This window comes from Manis pentadactyla, chromosome 4 (assembly GCF_030020395.1).
Source record: "Manis pentadactyla isolate mManPen7 chromosome 4, mManPen7.hap1, whole genome shotgun sequence".
In the NCBI taxonomy this organism is placed as follows: domain Eukaryota; kingdom Metazoa; phylum Chordata; class Mammalia; order Pholidota; family Manidae; genus Manis; species Manis pentadactyla.
Window position 1 is genome coordinate 35,211,558 of NC_080022.1, and position 18,109 is coordinate 35,229,666.

Here is an 18,109-nt window from a genome sequence, read left to right on the forward strand (position 1 = left end):
GTCTCCTTTATGACCACATTTCTACTCTAGCACTTTGTGACCATACAGATTTCTAGTACAGCACAATTGTAACTTCTAATTGCATATAGCCTTTGAGTTCCTTGAGGGAAGAGATTGAATATTAGGTAGTTTCATGTCTTCAGTTGCCTAGCAGTCTTCAGTACAGAGTGGGGTCCTTGAGTGTCTGACGAAAGAGTGAAATGCTTGAGACAGGTCTCTACCCTCAGGGGTGTGCTGGAGCCAGTTTGTTCCACTCGGAAGAGCTGATTGTTGGCATCTCCTCCCAGCTCAGTGTTCACTAATATTACTGGCCATACTGGGAGAATTTATACCATAGAAGTTGGCAAATATAACAAATCTCATTTGGAGAGCTGGTTGTTAACAAGTTATCAGCATACCACTGGAAGGAGTGCACCACAAAATTCTGACTTTTTTGTAATTAAAGTTACACATGCATGCAGTTTAAAGCAAATCATTCTGAAGTTTTTATTACAAAAACAGCAGCCCCTGGTTTCCCCTCCTTGTTTCCCTCTTCCCAGAGACAGCTCTGACTTCTTTTGGTTGAGTACTTTGGTATTCACTTTTGTGTCTCTGTAACAATATGCTTATATTACTAGTTCTTGATTTTTCAGTTTTAGGTATTATTGATAGACTTTCCACAAAGGGAGATGAAGATTTAACTCCGCTTTCACCCTCTGCTCTCTTTTTTCCTTCTTATTTCCTCTTTAAAATACTTATAGCATAATTTTCATCAATATTGTTTATTGTGACTCTGTAAATTCTATTTTGTAGTTGAGCTATACAGCAAACCATGATGCCTTTTCTGGTCTTTTAAACAGTTAATAGTTGTTTTGTTTTTGTTAGATAGTGTTTTATGTTATTACTAATTCAACTCCAACTTTTAGCCAGTTGTTGAAATCTTTCAACATGTTTGTATCTGGTATTTCACCAGTTTCACCTTTCGTAATAAGTCTTTCCTAGGTTCTACTCTGGGCTAACTGCACCCTTTATGCTTCATGCTTCCCTGTCACTCTTGGGCCTGCCTTTACTATTGTCCTAAGGATTCTTTTTGCCTTTTCCTGAGTTGGATCTCTTGTTTCTTCTCTTTTTTATTTACTCTTCATTTTGGTGGAACACATCTTCTAAAAAAGTTTTTGACACTTTTCATGCCTGAAAATGTGTTTATTCTATTGTCATACTTGATTAACATTTTGCTTGCATACAGAATTTTCGGTTGAAATTAATTTTTCTTCATAATTTTGAAGGCATTGTTCTATTCTCTTGCAGTTTCCACTGTTGCTAGTGGTAAGTCCAAAGCCCTCTGGTTTTTGATCAGCCGCATGTGAGCTGTTATTTTCTCTAAGTTTGCAGCATGCTTTGTCTCCAGTGCTCTAAATCTCAAAAGGATGTGGGTTTATTTTTACCCATGTGACTGGCACATAGTAGGCCCTTTCATTCTGTAAATTTACTCTTTCACTTCTGGGACATTTCTTATATTAATTTTAAAATAATTCCCTCCTCTGAGTTCTCAACTCCTTTTACAGAACTCCTGTTCAGATGTTGGACATTCTGGATGGGTCTTCTCATTTTCTTATCTTTTCTATGTTCCATCTTTTTCTCTTTTTGCTCTGCTTTCTTGGAAATTTCAAATTTATCTTCCAATTCTTTTACTGAGGCTTTCATTTTTTGTTATCTTATTTCTAACTTCCTAGAATTCCTTTTTGTTCTTTGAAATGATAGGCTGTTTGAAAGTATTTTTCTTTCCTTGCAGAGTCTCTGTTTCTTCTAAGTTGCTGTTTTCTATTTGTTTGATTTGTTGATCTTTCAAGATAGAGGTTTTCTTTAGATGTCTGGTAATCTTTGATCTCTTCATATTTAAGAGAAGATTCTAAAAAAGTTGATTTGGAGCTCTAAGGGCATGAATGAAATTTGTCACCATAATTTACACTACGGAATGATTTGACTGGGCCATTCAAAATCCCTGATATAAATAAATTCAGGTTTTTCTTTTTGGATGGGTCAGACTCTCTAGAGAAGATTCTTCCAATCTCCTGACTGAAGGCTTTAGGCCTGGTTGTCACAGTTCTGGGAGTCAAGTCAGGAAATGGGCTTGGGAAGAGAGATCTTAGTGGCTAATATCCCTACGGTCTCCAATTTTCCTATTTTTTAATTTATTTTTTATTATAGTAGTTCCTCCCTAGGTCCTGTCTATTGTCTTCCATCAGTTACTCTTCCTAAAGAACAAAGACTAACCTTTAGCTCTATCCTCCCCCATACCCCAAAAACTGTGCTTCTATAAGTTTTCAGTATTGAGTTTCTGCATAAGATTTACATTAAGAAAAAGTTCCCTTTCTAAAAAGTCTGAGACCCATTGATTTGGTAATAGCCTTCCTCTGTTCTACTACCTATGCTTGCATATTATATACAAGGAAAAACCTGAGGTCATGGAAGAAGTATCTTATTAAACATTCAGTTATTTTTACTCTAAGTTCAGGCGGTTCATAAATCAACTTTTTAGGGTACTTTAAAGTGTCGCAAATAGGGAAAGATTTTCCACAACTTGTAACAGAGAAACTCAACCTCAAAAAAAGTGTGTCACCTGTATGTCCACCCTCTTAGGCCTCTGCCTTCTTCAGGGCTGCTCTGGGACACTGAGATAGGCGAAGGTGAACTCTAAACATTAGTACAGTGTCATTCCAGTACTGCTACTGGCTCATTACTGTGACCATCCCATCAAGTAGGATATCAAAGCAAAAGAAGGCAGCTTCTCTCAGGACCACAACTGTCATTAAGTGTGAGAAGGCCATTGGAAATGCTTTCAGAAACGATGTCATTATGGAGCCAAATCTAAGGCCTCAAGGATCCTACACCCTATTCCTTTCTTCACTTTTTTTCCTTTCTTTCTCTCCACAAGATGAGCCCTAGCTCAGGCTAGACTGGCCCCCAAAGCCTCTCAGGGGCACCAGGGAAACATACCCTTCTTCCACAGTGACTGAGTTCATGAGAAGACAATTGGTGATAGTCACTCTATCTCTTATGACACAAGATGAACCAATGACTGAGTGCTTAATGGATGACTTTTCTCCAACTTGTGTATCTGGCCCGATGAGGCTGTCAACTCCAATCTGCAAAAGGCAAATATAAAACCGTGTCCATCCATCTCAACCAACTGCAAATCAGTACCTCAGATCCTTTGAGCTAGGGTCTAATGGGATGATGAGGGATCACTATCAGTATTTCTCAGAGCTGTAAGGTTACATAATATCTCTGATAGTAATTCAAATTTACATACTCATTCACTTTTGTATACAGATTTGCTTTCTTGAAGACAGTGTTTAAATCAGGGTAGGTAGAGGGACAGTGATGGAAGCCTCCTGTGTCTGGCTCCAGGACTACAGTGGACCTTCCTTACAGGGTTTGTGTGGCTGGGATAAGCACCTATCCATACAGTCTTCTTAAGTGCCTGGGCTGGAAGGTGAGATTTTTATAACCAGAATCCAGTTGTAATTTCCCTGGGACTAATAAGATTCAGGGCTTGGGAACCCCAATCTAGATTCTCAAGGACAAACCTCAGTGCACCCAGAGACTGCCCCATCCTTGCCCTGCCCAAACTAGAACTTACCAGGTGTTTGCTGACAATCTGGGCTGATGAATGGACCAGTGATTCTTCTGGACAGAGAACAGGTAGCAATTTGGGCACCTTAAAGAAAAGAGGTTTGGTCACTAAAGTCAGACCAGAAAACACCTGAAAGCACCACAGGTGGAACCCAATGCCCAGTCAGGGATGTGGGGAGCTTCCTGCCTGGGTGAGGCACAGCAGGTGGCTGTTTTATTTCCTCTAGAACAAGGATTGTTTATGCAGCTGCTTTTAGGTGGTTTTCCTTCAGTTTACTAGCTAGGTGTTCTCCTCCCTGCATGTGATGTCATGTCCCTTTGCTGCGAGGTGGTGAGACAGCTTTGGGATACCGAGGCAGCACCCTAGAGGAGGCCTAATGAGGGCAAGGAGCATCCTGAATCCTGACCACAGCCATTCTGGTTTCTATGCCTTCCTGGACCACTGTGTACATGCATGGGGTGAGGATGGGGGCAATGTTAGACAAACTTCACAATCAGAACAGACCCTGAAAAGGCATCCATTTCTTCAACAGTCAAAATAAAATGTTGAATAAAATGTTCACATTATTCCCTCAGCAGTATAAGGAGACTGAAAGGTTGCAGGTATGGAGAGTTTTAGCTCAGGACCCATTGGGAAGTCACAGATGTGTCCCTATCTGTGATTCTCCAGTGTGGGCAGAGTGCTGGGCAGAGCACTGTGTGAGGTGGCCACAATGGTCAGGGGAGGCTGTGCCAGGACTGGCTACACTGGCTGATTGGAGGCTAACCCTTAGTCCCTATCCCGGGATCTCCCCAAGGCCTGTCTGCTGCATAGCCCCTGCTGGAACTTCAGAGGATATTTCTCCAGTCTCAGGCCATCCACTGGAACTGCTTTGAGACCAGCCTGACAGACTCTGGTCATAGATTTAAAGAAAGAGAACTAAAAGTCAAATTATGGAAGTTTTTAATAGCTCTGACCCTAAATTGGGATTAAATTTACCCCAGACTGCCCTGGGTATACAAGGGACTAGTTGTGATTTCTCATAAACTCTCCGGCTTGGAATCCTTTGGATCTCTAACCAATCCAGCTGAGGACAGCTTGAGGTCTGAGGCTGGGGCTATATCCACCATAGGGTGTGGGTCTGTAAGGTTTTTTTTTTTATTTTGGTATCATTAATCTACAATTACATGAGGAACATTATGTTTACTAGGTTTCCCCCTTCACCAAGTCCCCACCACATACCCCTTCAGTCACTGTCCGTCTGTGTAGTAAGATGCTGTAGAGTCACTACTTGTCTTCTCTGTGTTGCACAGCCCTCCCTGTGCCTCCCCCGACATTATACATGCTAATCGTAATGCCCCCTTCCTTTCCCCCCTGCTTATCCCTCCCTTCCCACCCATCCTTCCCAGTCCCTTTCCCTTTGGTAACAGTTAGTCCATTCTTGGGTTCTGTGATTCTGCTGCTGTTTTGTTCCTTCAGTTTTTTCTTTGTTCTTATACTCCACATATGAGTGAAATCATCTGGCACCCCTTTCTCCGCCTGGCTTATTTCACTGAGCATAATATCCTCTAGCTCCATCCATGTTGCAAATGGTAGGATTTGATTTCTTCTTATGGCTGAATAATATTCCATTGTATATATGTATCCATTCATCTACTGATGGACACTTACGTCGCTTCCATTTCTTGGCTATTGTAAATAGTACTGCAATAAACATAGGGGTGCATCTGTCTCTTTCAAATTGGGCTGCTGCATTCTTAGGGTAAATTCCTAGAAGTGGGATTCCTGGGTCAAATGGTATTTCCATTTTGAGCTTTTTGAGGAACCTCCGTACTGCTTTCCACAATGGTTGAACTAATTTACATTCCCACCAGCAGTGTAGGAGGTTCCCCTTTCTCCACAACCTCGCCAACATTTGTTGTTGTCTTTTGGATGGTGGTGATCCTTACTGGTGTGAGGTGATATTTCATTGTGGTTTTAATTTGCATTTCTCTGATGAGTAGCAATGTGGAGCATCTTTTCATGTGTCTGTTGGCCATCTGAATTTCTTTGGAGAAGTGTCTGTTCAGCTCCTCTGACCATTTTTTAAATTGGATTGTTCACTTTTTGTTTGTTGAGGTGCGTGAGCTCTTTATATATTTTGGATGTCAACCCTTTATTGGATCTGTCATTTATGAATATATTCTCTCATACTGTAGGATGCCTTTTTGCTCTGTTGATGGTGTCCTTTGCTGTACAGAAACTTTTCAGCTTGATATAGTCCCACTTGTTCATTTTTGCTTTTGTTTCCCTTGCCTGGGGAGATATGTTCATGAAGAAGTTGCTCATGTTTATATCCAAGAGATTTTTGCCTTTGTTTTTTTCTAAGAGTTTTATGGTTTCATGACTTACATTCAGGTCTTTGATCCATTTCAAATTTACTTTTGTGTATGGGCTTACACAATGATCCAGTTTCATTCTCTTACATGTAGCTGTCCAGTTTTACCAACACCAACTATTGAAGAGGCTGTCATTTCCCCATTGTATGTCCATGGCTCCTTTATCGTATATTAATTGACCATATATGTTTGGGTTAATGTCTGGAGTTTCTATTCTGTTCCACTGGTCTGTGGCTCTGTTCTTGTGCCAGTACCAAATTGTCTTGATTACTGTGGCTTTGTAGTAGAGCTTGAAGTTGTGGAGCAAGATCCCCCCCACTTTATTCTTCCTTCTCAGAATTGCTTTGGCTATTCGGGGTCTTTGGTGGTTACATATGAATTTTTGAACTATTTGTTCCAATTCGTTGAAGAATTGGTAATTTAACAGGGATTGCATCGAATCTGTAGATTGCTTTGGGCAGGATGGCCATTTTGATGATATTAATTCTTTCTAGCCAAGAGCATGGGATGAGTTTCCATTTGTTAGTGTCCTCTTTAATTTCTCTTAAGAGTGTCTTGTAGTTTTCAGGGTATAGGTCTTTCACTTCCTTGGTTAGGTTTATTCCTAGGTATCTTATTCTTTTTGATGTAATTGTGAATGGAATTGTTTTCCTGATTTCTCTTTCTGTTAGTTCATTGTTAGTGTATAGGAAAGCCACAGATTTTTGTGTATTAATTTTGTATCCTGCAACTTTGCTGAATTCCGATATTAGTTCTAGTAGTTTTGGAGTGGAGTCTTTAGGGTTTTTTATGTACAATATCATGTCATCTGCAAGTAGTGACAGTTTGACTTCTTCTTTACCAATCTGGATTCCTTGTATTTCTTTGTTTTGTCTAATTGCCATGGCTAGGACCTCCAGTACTATGTTAAATAACAGTGGAGAGAGTGGGCATCCCTGTCTTGTTCCCGATCGTAGAGGAAAAGCTTTCAGCTTCTCGCTGTTCAGTATGATGTTGGCTGTTTATATGATCTTTATTATGTTGAGGTACTTGCCCTCTATTCCCATTTTGTTGAGAGTTTCTATCATGAATGGATGTTGAATTTTGTCGAATGCTTTTTCAGCATCTATGGAGATGATCATGTGGTTTTTGTCCTTCTTTTTGTTTATGTGGTGGATGATATTGATGGATTTTCAAATGTTGTACCATCCTTGCATCCCTGAGATGAATCCCACTTGGTCATGGTGTATGATCCTCTTGATGTATTTTTGAATTCAGTTTGCTAATATTTTGTTCAGTATTTTTGCATCTATGTTCATCAGGGATGTTGGTCTGTAATTTTCTTTTTTGGTGGTGTCTTTGCCTGGTTTTGGTATTAGGGTGATGCTGGCTGCATAGGATGAGTTTGGAGTATTCCCTCCTCTTCTATTTTTTGGAAAACTTTAAGGAGAATGGGTATTATGTCTTCTCCGTATGTCTGATAAAATTCCGCGGTAAATCCATCTGGCCCAGGGGTTTTGCTCTTGGGTAGTTTTTCGATTACTGCTTCAATTTCTTTCCTGGTAATTCGTCTGTTAAGATTTTCTGTTCCTTCCTTGGTCAGTCTTGGAAGGTTGTATTTTTCTAGGAAGTTGTCCATTTCATCTAGGTTTTCCAATGGCTCGTAAGGTTTTTGAGTCAGGTTTTTCTTTAGAAACTCAACCCCAATCCCAATTTTCAATAATACCTTTTTATCACTCTACCTTACCACCCCCCAAAACCCCACCACCAAGCTTGTACCTGCACTGACAGTTGTCACAGACTTCTATGAGAAACCATGTCAATAGCTAATCTTTTCACGATCTCATTCCTGTTGTGCTTGAATGCCACTCCAATGTAGTTCCCTCAGTCACCTACCTTTTCCTATTCTTATCTCAACCTTTACCTGTTCTGAATTTCCTTTCCATAGCTTCATCTCATCCTTCTTCCTAAAACATTCCTCCTGTGCCTGTTACAGATAAAGAGCTCTTCTCCACCCTGTACAGCCTCCTCACTGGCCCCTCTCCACCTTTGCCTTAACTTTAAGTCCTTGCTTGTCCTTTAAGACACTGCTTCCCCTTCAATAAAAGCTCCTCATTCTCTGTATCTCACAAACTTCAGGGTTAAAAGGAGGGGTTAGCAAGACTCTTTACTCTCTAATGCTGTTTCCAGACACTTCTGTCTCACAGACATCTCTTCCTTGGCCATCTGGCTACTCCACATTCTGTTCCTTCACCTCCACACAATATTTATCTACTTGTTTATGAACTATTGTAGATATCCTCATCCTGAGCAGAATAGGAGAAAGCTGTAAACTCAGAGGCCAGAAGTTAGAATCCTGGAGATCTTAGATTTTCCTGGGAACCATAGAGGCTCTGCCTTTATGAACCAGGCCCTCCGCTTCCCCTTTTGCTGTGCCTGGGTATCACAATGCCCTCCCCTGACATGCCAGGTCTTGCTCAACCTTGGGAATGAAAGGGATTCTGAACAAATCGCTGTGTACCAAATGAAGAAATAAGATAAAAGGCTCAGTCTGCTTCTGGGGCAGGTGCTCCCAAGATTTCTCTTCTAAACCCATCTTCTCACCTGTCTGTTTGCCTCCATGTAGAGTCCCAGGGTGCTCACTCGAGAGCAGAGTCCCTCTTTCATGATGTGGACATAGCAGCGCACCTGTGACCTGGACAAATCTCTTTGACAGGCATTCCAGCAGGCATCATAGGGTGCAAAGGTCAGTGTATTGGCTTCTTTCATGAAACTGTAAATATCTTCAGAACAAGCAAGTAAATGAAAGAAAGATAACATAGGGACACAGACTCAGTAAACTTTTGAAAGAGGTTACAGCTCACATCTCTCCCCCTGCAACTCACCCATGCAGCCGGACCCTGGGGAAATCCAAAACTTGAAAGGTTAAGACAAATTAATAGAGGCAATGTGCTAGCAGACTCACAGACTCCAAGAAGGAACTAGTGGTGTCTAAAGGGGAGGGGTGGGGGAGGATGGGTGGGAGAGAGGGAGAAGGGGATTGTGGGGTATCATGAGTGGTGTACATGGTGTGTGTGGGGTGATGGGGAAGACAGTGTAGCTCAGCTAAGACAAATAGGGACTCTGTGGCATCTTACTACACTGATGGAAAGTGACTGCAATAGGGTATGGGGGGGGACTTGATACCCCATAAGATATATGTGGGTGAATGTAATAACCACATTGTTTTTCTTGTGAAACCTTCATAAGAGTGTGTATCAATACCTTAATAAAAAAAAAAGAGGCAACGTGTTTCCTGTATGTTTGAAATACTGTATGCTTAAAAAAGGTCCTACAAGCGTGACAAATAATCAAGTAATACTAGGGAAAATAAAATAGATGACTTGTAAATCCTTAAGTAACACAAGCAAGAGGCCAGACTTTAGCGACCAGCCCTTTTAGCTTTCTACTGCTAGCCTTTATTCCCATATCTGGTAGTTGTGTTGACAGAAACAGCACAGGACTTGGAGCCAGGGAGCCTGGGCCCATTTTTCAACTCATGTAACAATCACTTGAGATCTCTGTGGTAAGAAAACTGGGGCTCAGAAGACTGAATAACCTGCTTCAGGACACAGGGCTAGTAAGAGGGAGAGTCAGATTTCAAACCTGAGCGAGATGCCAAGTCTTGAAATCTTAACCATAATGCTAAACTGTCTCCATTTATTCATTTGATGAATATATTTTTTGGAATATCTCCTAGAGCGCAGGACTGGGCCAGGGATATGAGAGCAGACAGGACAGACCTTGCCCCTACATCCTGGGAAGGAGACAATCTGTTTGGCCTCTGGACTGTAACTGTACACTTCTGCAACTTTCTTCTCTTGACAGAAGACGCTGATTTTAATCAGGAGTAGGGCTGCCCAAAGCCTAGAGAACCGGGGAACTGAGAAGTGGTGGGCAGAGTTTAAAGTCAAAATATTCTAGTGAGGAACATGGCCAAACCAGAGCTGTGAACCAGAAAATGGACTTGAGGCATGATCAGCCTGTTTGTGAAGAGCACAGCGACGGGATCTGCTCGAGCAAGCTTACCCAGCGCCTGGGGAGCAGCATTGGCCAGCCTGCTGGCTAGAGAGGACCCTTGTTGTCTTGAGATAGGCACCTTGGGCAGGGCTAAGCTGCCTAGCTGCAACTTCCAAAGGCGCTGCTAACCCTACAATATGGCATTAACCCAAACACTGACCTAAGGACTTCAGCTCCTTTTTCTTTAGATCCTCATCTTTTTCTTCTTGTCCTTGTTGTGAGGAAGCTGAGAACTGTTTTCTTACTAGGTATGGAATCAGTTCACTCCGGATGGAAGTGATTGACCTAGGAGGAAAGAGTGGTCCAATATGAGAAATGACTGTATCCTACTGGGATCAAGAACTCTGTACATCCAAGGAAAATCCAAATTCCTAATGGGGACTGATGGAGATCTAAAGTGGCGTGGATTTGGCAGCTCTGGAGAAGCAGAGGATCTAAGTTCTTTATCAGCCTCAGGATGGAGGTGGGAGGGTATTGTATTGCACCGGAGAATCCCTTCCCCTGTCTATGCAGAAAACAGTCTTTCACAAAGTCCCATCTAAATGGTGTACATGCACACGTTTGTGTGTGTGTATTTTAACATGGTACCTTGACTCTTAACTGGCAATAACCCATGAGAAGGCATAATGCTTTGGACGTTTGAAAAAAGTTTTCTTCATCAAGGTCCTGCACATTCTCTCTTAGATTAATCCTAAGTACCTCATATTTTTGCTGGTATTATAAATGGTGTCTTTTAAATAATTATTTTCTTCTTATTGTTGGTTTACAGAAATTCAATTTTCTCTATATTTTGACCTTGTAGCCAATTGCCTTGCTAAATAATCTTATTAATTCTAATTATTTAACTGTAGATTCTGACAATCATGCCAACTATGAACACAACATTTTCTGTCTTCCTTTCCAATCCCTGTATCATTTATTTATTTTTCATTACCTTACCATATTGGATAAGACCTCTAATATGCTGAATAGAAGCACTGATAGCAGTCATCTGTACTTACTCTTGATTTTAAAGGGAATTCTTCTAACATATTATCATTTAGACTGATGATTGTTGGAGTTTTTTTTCTCCTTCATTATCCAAGCAATCATTTATTGATTGTCTTCTTTGTTAAGATCAATGGGCTTCATGCTTTATAGGTGGAAGCTGGCACATGTGACAGGCTTTTTGAGATGTCCTTTATAAGGCTAAGGAAATTCTCTTTTATTCCTAACTTGCTAAGAGCTTTCATCAAGGAATGGGTATTGAATTTTATTTAAAAAAAAAATTTTTTTTGTATCTATGGAACTCATATTTTTTATCTTTTAATGTGTTACGGTGATGAATATTTTAATTTTTAATTTTCTAATACTAACAGCTCTGTTATTCAAAGACATATACATGACTTCTATATTCCTTCACAATAGAGGAATTATGGACAACTCTTTAATTATTTAGGCAAATTATCAAATTTTACAATTTTAGGCCATTTTTCAGTTTCTGGCCTCTCATTTTTTCTTAGCTTCTATGGCACTACTCTCCTAGTTTGATTCAGCCTCTGTAACTTTAAAATCCAATCTAACTACCAAGTACTTTCCATACATAATTCAGCATCCTATCTACTTAAGAGTGGGCTCCCTTGCGTTACAATAGTTGTACTTACCAATGGTTATCAAGGAATTCCCGCAACAAAGTTAACTTCAGTTTACTTTCATGTAATCAGACCAGGCTAGCTAGGACAGCACTTACAGAAAAATCACATCAAACATCAATGTGCAGAAAATCTTCCAAAAGGCAAACAAATTCCTGCCCTATTTTTACATCACTCAGATACAAGCAGTTTAAGCAACCCTGGCCAAGAACTTTGGAGCTCTCCTTCCATTGGCCTTTTGGGGCCCAGGAGCCATACTGCTTCTGAGGTGGGGTACTGGATCTAAATGACCAGGAATCTGTAACAGGGGAAAGAGACCCCTGATCCTTAGGACAGTGAGTATGTTTTTGATTTATACTATGCAAAGGAAATGAAAGCACAGGACTGTGACAGACTAGCACATTATCTTTAGTTTTCTCTCTCATACTATTAATCATACTGTTAATTAAATCACCAATTTACTTAGCATTTAACAAGCATCTTTTAATATGCCAGTCACTGTTTTAGGCCTTGAAATTATACTGTTTCTGGCTTCAAAGAATTCGTAATCCAGTGGATGGTAGCCTGATTATGGATTTAAGAAGAAGGGTAGAAGATAAGGCTGTTTAGGCAGGCAAGGGAGCCAGATCATGGAAGCCTTCTGTGGTGGTCTAGCAAGTCTGGACTGAGAAACTAGTGGTAATTTTTAAGCAGGAGAGTGACATGATCAGTTTTATTTCTTGGTAAGGTAATTCTGGTAGCAGTGGAAATAGGTCTAGAATAAGGAGACTGAAGACAGGGAGACCAACACAAGAATCTGAAAGATGAGATAAAGTGGCCTGCGAGGAGTTAATGTGCACACAGCCCTACAGATCTGATTGCAGCTGCGTACTCCCCCTTTCCCCAGCCCCCATTCAAAGCAGCTCTGCAGGCTGACACAGGACCACACAGACGGAGTGTAGGTAGGAAGGCACGACAGAGGCAGAGGCCTAAGGAGGGTAGGCAAAATGATGAACCCTGGAGCTACACAGTTCATGATTTTTGTCAATTTTAAAGGATCAAGTCAAATATCTGAAAAGTCCTGTGTAAGCTGGAAGCTCTTGTATTGAATTTCAATGTGTTTTTTCTCTCCTGATCCTTTGATGGAGATGAAAAATTTCCATATGAATACAAAGAATGAAACAACACTTACTCTCAGCTCTTTTTCTTCCCTTTTAAAGGTGCCAAACCAGTGTGGGCTGTGAATGTTCCTTGGCCCCCCTCTGGTGGAAAACAAGTCAGTTTCCTTTGAAGAAATGACAAAGCATGGACAGCTGGGGGATTTCTGAGCCATGATATTTACATTAATGGCCAAACAGAACTGTCACTGACAGAGGCAAGCAAACAAGCCTTGGCATAGAGCCCCTTCAGGCAGCATCCTTTAAGGAGATCAGACAGCAATGTGAAGAGAGAATATGAAGCAGTCCTGCCAAGTCCCACCTGCTTCTGCTGGCGCTTAGCATCCGGACAGTTCCCCTAATGCAGGTGGCTTCGCAGCATAATGGAGGACAAAATTACTCTTCCTGCTTCCCAAAGTAGAGGCAGCTTAAAGCTGTGCCAGGAAGACAGGCAGCTGTGAACTGTTGTGAACATCCTGACCTCGGGGCTGATGACCAGCAGCTGAATCCCTGGGCAATCTCACTTTCTCCTTTTCCTCTTATATACAGCCTTCCCAGAAACACCTGCCTCATATCATGTAATTGTAAGCAGCTAAGAATAAGAAATTATGAAGGAGAACAGGTTTGACTACTAGCTGTAAACAAAAAACTTCACCAAATTAAAAAGACAAAATAATTGCTACAAATAGGACAAAGGATTAGATTAGTATCCTTAGTAGATAAATAGACATAAATGTTCAAAAAACATAAAAATTTTTAAAGAAATAAAAATTAAGATAAGATGCGATTTCTCCACCAAATTAGCAGATTTAAAAGAACTTTCATTCTGATAAGGGTGCTTTGAGATAGTGTCTTGCCAATGGGTTTCAGCCCCAGGCAAGTTCGCCATGGATTCAATGTGACCAAAGAAATTGACAGCAAAACGTTCTTTGGGGTGAAAGGGTTTATTACCTGGCTTGTTCTCCTGGTGGTAAGTCGAGCACTAGCATCTCTGCCTCCACACAGAGCACTGGGCCGAGCTCTCTATATAGTGCAATGATAGCTTATTGCCTAAAGGTGTGGAAATGGTAGTCTAGCAACAGGCCTGTTACAGCATCACGTGGTTTAAGTTCAGTGAGGATCCTGGCCATAGGAACCCCAACTTTCCCACACTCCACCCCTCCAGGATTCTCACTGTACAATCTACATGTTTTCAATTTTCCGCAATGGTCCCTGTGTGAGAAAGCTGGAGCACTGTAACCAGATTCCACAATAGCAACAGAGGATAATAACTTAAGAGATAATAACAAAAATTAAGATACAACAAAATTTTGATACAGATAACAAAAGTTATAATAATCCTCAAGCCAGAGGAAGTTCCCAATCCACAAAGACTTTAGGGGTGATAAGACACATGTTTTAATGACACCAACATAGGCAAATCTTGTCCCTCAGGTAGGATGTATGCAAGAGAGTGGTCCTGTGATAGAACTGTGACAGGAAGGGGGTCCCTTGCAGGTCCAGTATACCTTTTTCCTTTCCCTGTGGGGATTACTGAAGGGTCTATATATAGTGCTACTGGAGGAGCATGCACTGGCCATAATGATAAAACAAAACTCCCCAGTAAGATGCCCCTACCTTCTGGCTATTCAGGATATACTACTGTGACCTTTGGGGGCCACTCTGCTGTCATTCCAGGAATCTACAGGAGGCCAGCTTCCAGGCCTTGTCCCCAAGGTGCCAGGAGAGCCAGCCATCATTGGTCCATGTGTTGAAAGGTCCAAGGCCACATCCACTCAATGGAGTCTCCGGGGTTCAGTGCAGTTGGTGCTGGCAGCAAGATATTATTCTGGTGGCTGAACCTTGGCTTCAGTGATTCTTCCTTGGTTTGTACTTGCAGTTGAATAGGGGAGGCAGCCATATGTATTAACATGTCTATGGGGCTCAGGGCTCCCTTTCGGGATCTCTCGTTCAAATGCCATAGCACGGTTCATAAGCGGATTGACCATCCCCACAGACTACTGGTATCTGACTTTAATCCAAATTATAACAAGCCACTGTACCTCTTTGGTCTTAACAGCTGGAACTGCTACTCTGGTTTCAGTTGTTGCCATAGATCCTATTTGACTTCCCATCTAATTTCCTTCCATCTGCTCCTGCCCATATTAAATTAACCCACATCTGGGTCCCCGTAACCTTCATGGGGCCCTTTAAATTCTTCTTGTGAGTAGCAGATCTTATTTCTTTCTGGGTTCTCATTGCTTCAGCCTCTCCTAAGTCTGTAAACTATATGTGTCACCTCACTTATGGGATACCCTAAGTGAGGGGAGAGAATGGCCAGTAGAGACCCAAAGAGGGATATGGGAGCCATTTGAAGCACAATATTTCTCATCCCAGTAGTGAAAATCTCTTCATCTGGGCCATAATTCTCTGGACTACAGAGGGCATTTCTTATGCCTAGCTCTTGTAGCACCTGTTGGAGCTCAGCATATGTCTGCCATCTAACAGGAGAGGATGGCAGATCACCTGGATTGGGCCACACAGCATTAAGTGCAGCCATAAGCCAATCGAGAAGGAGTGACTCCCTGGGGTCTGATGTACATTTTGTAATCACTGCCTCAAGGCTGGCTGCACTGTCAGGGAAGATAGCTTTCCCACCTCTGATCCCGACAGAACAATTCCATCCACCCCTAAGTCCCACAGATGCAGGAGCCAAGCTGATATTGACTCCGAGGACTTCTGCCTAAACTGGGAGCCCAGATCCACCAGCTCAGCCTGAGTATAGGGGCAGACCATAGAGTGCTCCATGACCTGGGGAGGGGGCTGTGCTTCTTTTTGGGAAACTTTCTGCTGCTGGATCTTTATTTTCTTTACAACCACTGGGTGTGCTTTCAATATAGGAGGGGTCAGTGCCTCTGGCACCACTCCTTCATCCTTCCCCAGCTCCTCCATTTCTGGGGCTGATGGCACCTTTCTCTCCACTCCCCCAAGTGCCTCTCAGCTACAACCTTTACCTTTTCTACTGTGCCTGCAGCAATGCTAGCTCAGTCTTCAGAAGCTCTCTTATCTTCACCTCAATGCTTCGCAGCTGGTGTTTCTCGTGCCACCTCCGCCTGTGCTTCCCTCAGGAGTTCCTCTTTTTCCTTGATGGCCTTTTCCTTCTTCAGAGCACCTGGCAGTGCTGCTGTCTCATTCTGTAAGGAATTTTTTACCTCTTCAATGGCACCTTGTGCCAGCGTTCTCATGCTACTTCCTCTCGCATCAATGTGAGAATTTCCTTCTTAAGGGAATCCACAGAAGCTTGCAGCTTGCATTCTTGTGCTGCCATTTCTTGGGTCTTTTTCAGGAGGATGTCCTTCTCTTCTGTTGACTTTTTTAATACTGTGAGAAGCAGCCAACCCACAGTCCCTGCTGCCTCATGGCACTCTGCCTCTCAAAAGACCTACTTACTATCTATATATCAAGGGCTACCCCTACTGCCTCAGGTATCACCTCCACTTGCCTCAGTCCTGGGATGGGGCCCAGTCCTCTAGGAGGCAAGCCACCTTAGACCACATACCCACTGGGGGACAATCCACTATCTCCCCATTCATAGGGGCAGCCCACTGAAGCATCCCTCCCATAAGGGCAGCCTGTCTTTTTCCTTGGTCAACAATGAAACCTGCTGACTTTCGCCAACTGTCTTGCCAATGGGTTTCAGCCCTGGGCAAGTTTGCTATGGATTCAATGTGACCAAAGAAATTGACAGCAAAATGTTCTTCGGAGTGAAAGGGTTTATTACCCGGCTTGTTCTCCTGGCAGTAGATCGAGCACTAGTATCTCCGCCTCCGCCCAGAGCTCTGGGCCGAGCTCTCTATATAGAGCAATAATAGCTTATTGCCTAAAGGTGTGGAAGCAGTAGTCTAGCAATAGGCCAGTTACATCATCAGGTGGTTTAAGTTCAGTGAGGATCCTGGCCATAGGAACCCCAACTTCCCCACAGATGGTTACTCTCATACAAACAGGCATCAAAGTATAAACTGGTGAAATATTTTCTGAAAAGTAAATGGCAATAGATAGCAAAGATACTGAAAATATTCATATTATTTCACCCTTAATTCTATTTCTATAAATCTATCCTAAGGAAAACACATTATGCTTAATAAGTGTTTGCTGAATAAGTGAATGAAACCATCAGATTATAAAAGAGGGTCTTTGAAAAAAAGGTATTCTTCTTAATGTTACTTATCAAAATAGAGAAGAATGAAATTTCCAACAATGGAATAATAATAATACATCTAAGTAATAGAATATCATATAGGCAAAACTGACTGTAAAGAATTTTTTAATGACACAGGAAAATGGTCATGAAATAAAGCTGAATAAACCAATCAGAAAGCAGTTATTTTTACAGCATGATTTCAAGTGTGTGTGGATAAATAAATAAAACAATAAAAAGAAATACAAATGTTCAGTTATCTCACAGTAGAATCATGGTGATATTTTCTTCTTATATTTTTTGAATTTTCTAAATTTCATAGTCAGAGGCCATTCTTATGCCCTCTTACTTTCTGTGGCATCACTCTCAATCTGTTCCTGTTTCTCATAACCTCTTTTTCTGCTTCTCCTATAATATTTGGTGTTTCTCAGGATTTTCCTTTTTGTCTATGATTCTTCTCATGCTACTTGTCTTCCTGACACAGGTCATCACTTGGTGGCTTCTTTGCTGCTCATTCACAAATGTGGACCCACAGCCAAGACCTCTCTCCTTTATTCTAGTCTCACAATTTCAACTGCCTGATAGATGCTGCCATTTAGATGACACACAGGTACCTTAAACTCAATGTCTAAAACTGAACCCATCATCTTTCTCCCACCCAGCCTTCCCTCACCAACATTGGTCATCTTGCTTGATATGAAGAATCATCTAGTCATTCAAGCTAGAAATCCTGTCATCACCTTGACTTCTTCCTCTCACACACAACCCATCACCAAACTGCTGATTTTATCCCCTAAATCTCTTTCAAAATTGCCACTTTCTCTCCATCTCTATTGCCACCACCTAATCTAAGCAACTATCATCATTTTCCTGGATTCAAATGCTTTTAATTGTTCTCTCTCCTTCCAGTCTTACCTCTCAAAATCCATCCTTCATATGGTAGACAGAACGTACGTTTCTAATGTACAGTCTAATTGTGTCTCTTCTTTCTTCAACCCATTCTATATGGTAGGTACAGTGATTTTTCTAACGTACAAATCTGTTCATATCTCCTTAAATTTATTTAATGCTTAGGATAGTGGTTAGTTTTGTGTGTTTGGTGGAGGGAAATAGTTACTGCCTGGGAGACAGCATGAGGGGAGTTTCTGGAAATC

At 41.6% G+C, this 18,109-nt stretch overlaps 1 protein-coding gene across 4 annotated transcripts in view; it reads right to left on the minus strand.

The window, feature by feature from the left end:
• The window catches only part of EIF2B3 (eukaryotic translation initiation factor 2B subunit gamma), a 169,362-nt gene that overhangs the window by 13,219 nt on the left and 138,034 nt on the right, over positions 1 to 18,109 (minus strand). For all 4 annotated transcript variants that reach the window (XM_057500155.1, XM_057500154.1, XM_057500156.1 and 1 more), the window contains 4 exons: positions 10,172 to 10,296; positions 8,557 to 8,735; positions 3,623 to 3,700; positions 2,977 to 3,125 (listed from right to left, as the gene is read on the minus strand). In XM_057500155.1, the coding sequence (XP_057356138.1) occupies positions 2,977 to 3,125; positions 3,623 to 3,700; positions 8,557 to 8,735; positions 10,172 to 10,296 (531 nt within the window). The remainder of the gene's footprint in view (positions 1 to 2,976; positions 3,126 to 3,622; positions 3,701 to 8,556; positions 8,736 to 10,171; positions 10,297 to 18,109) is intronic.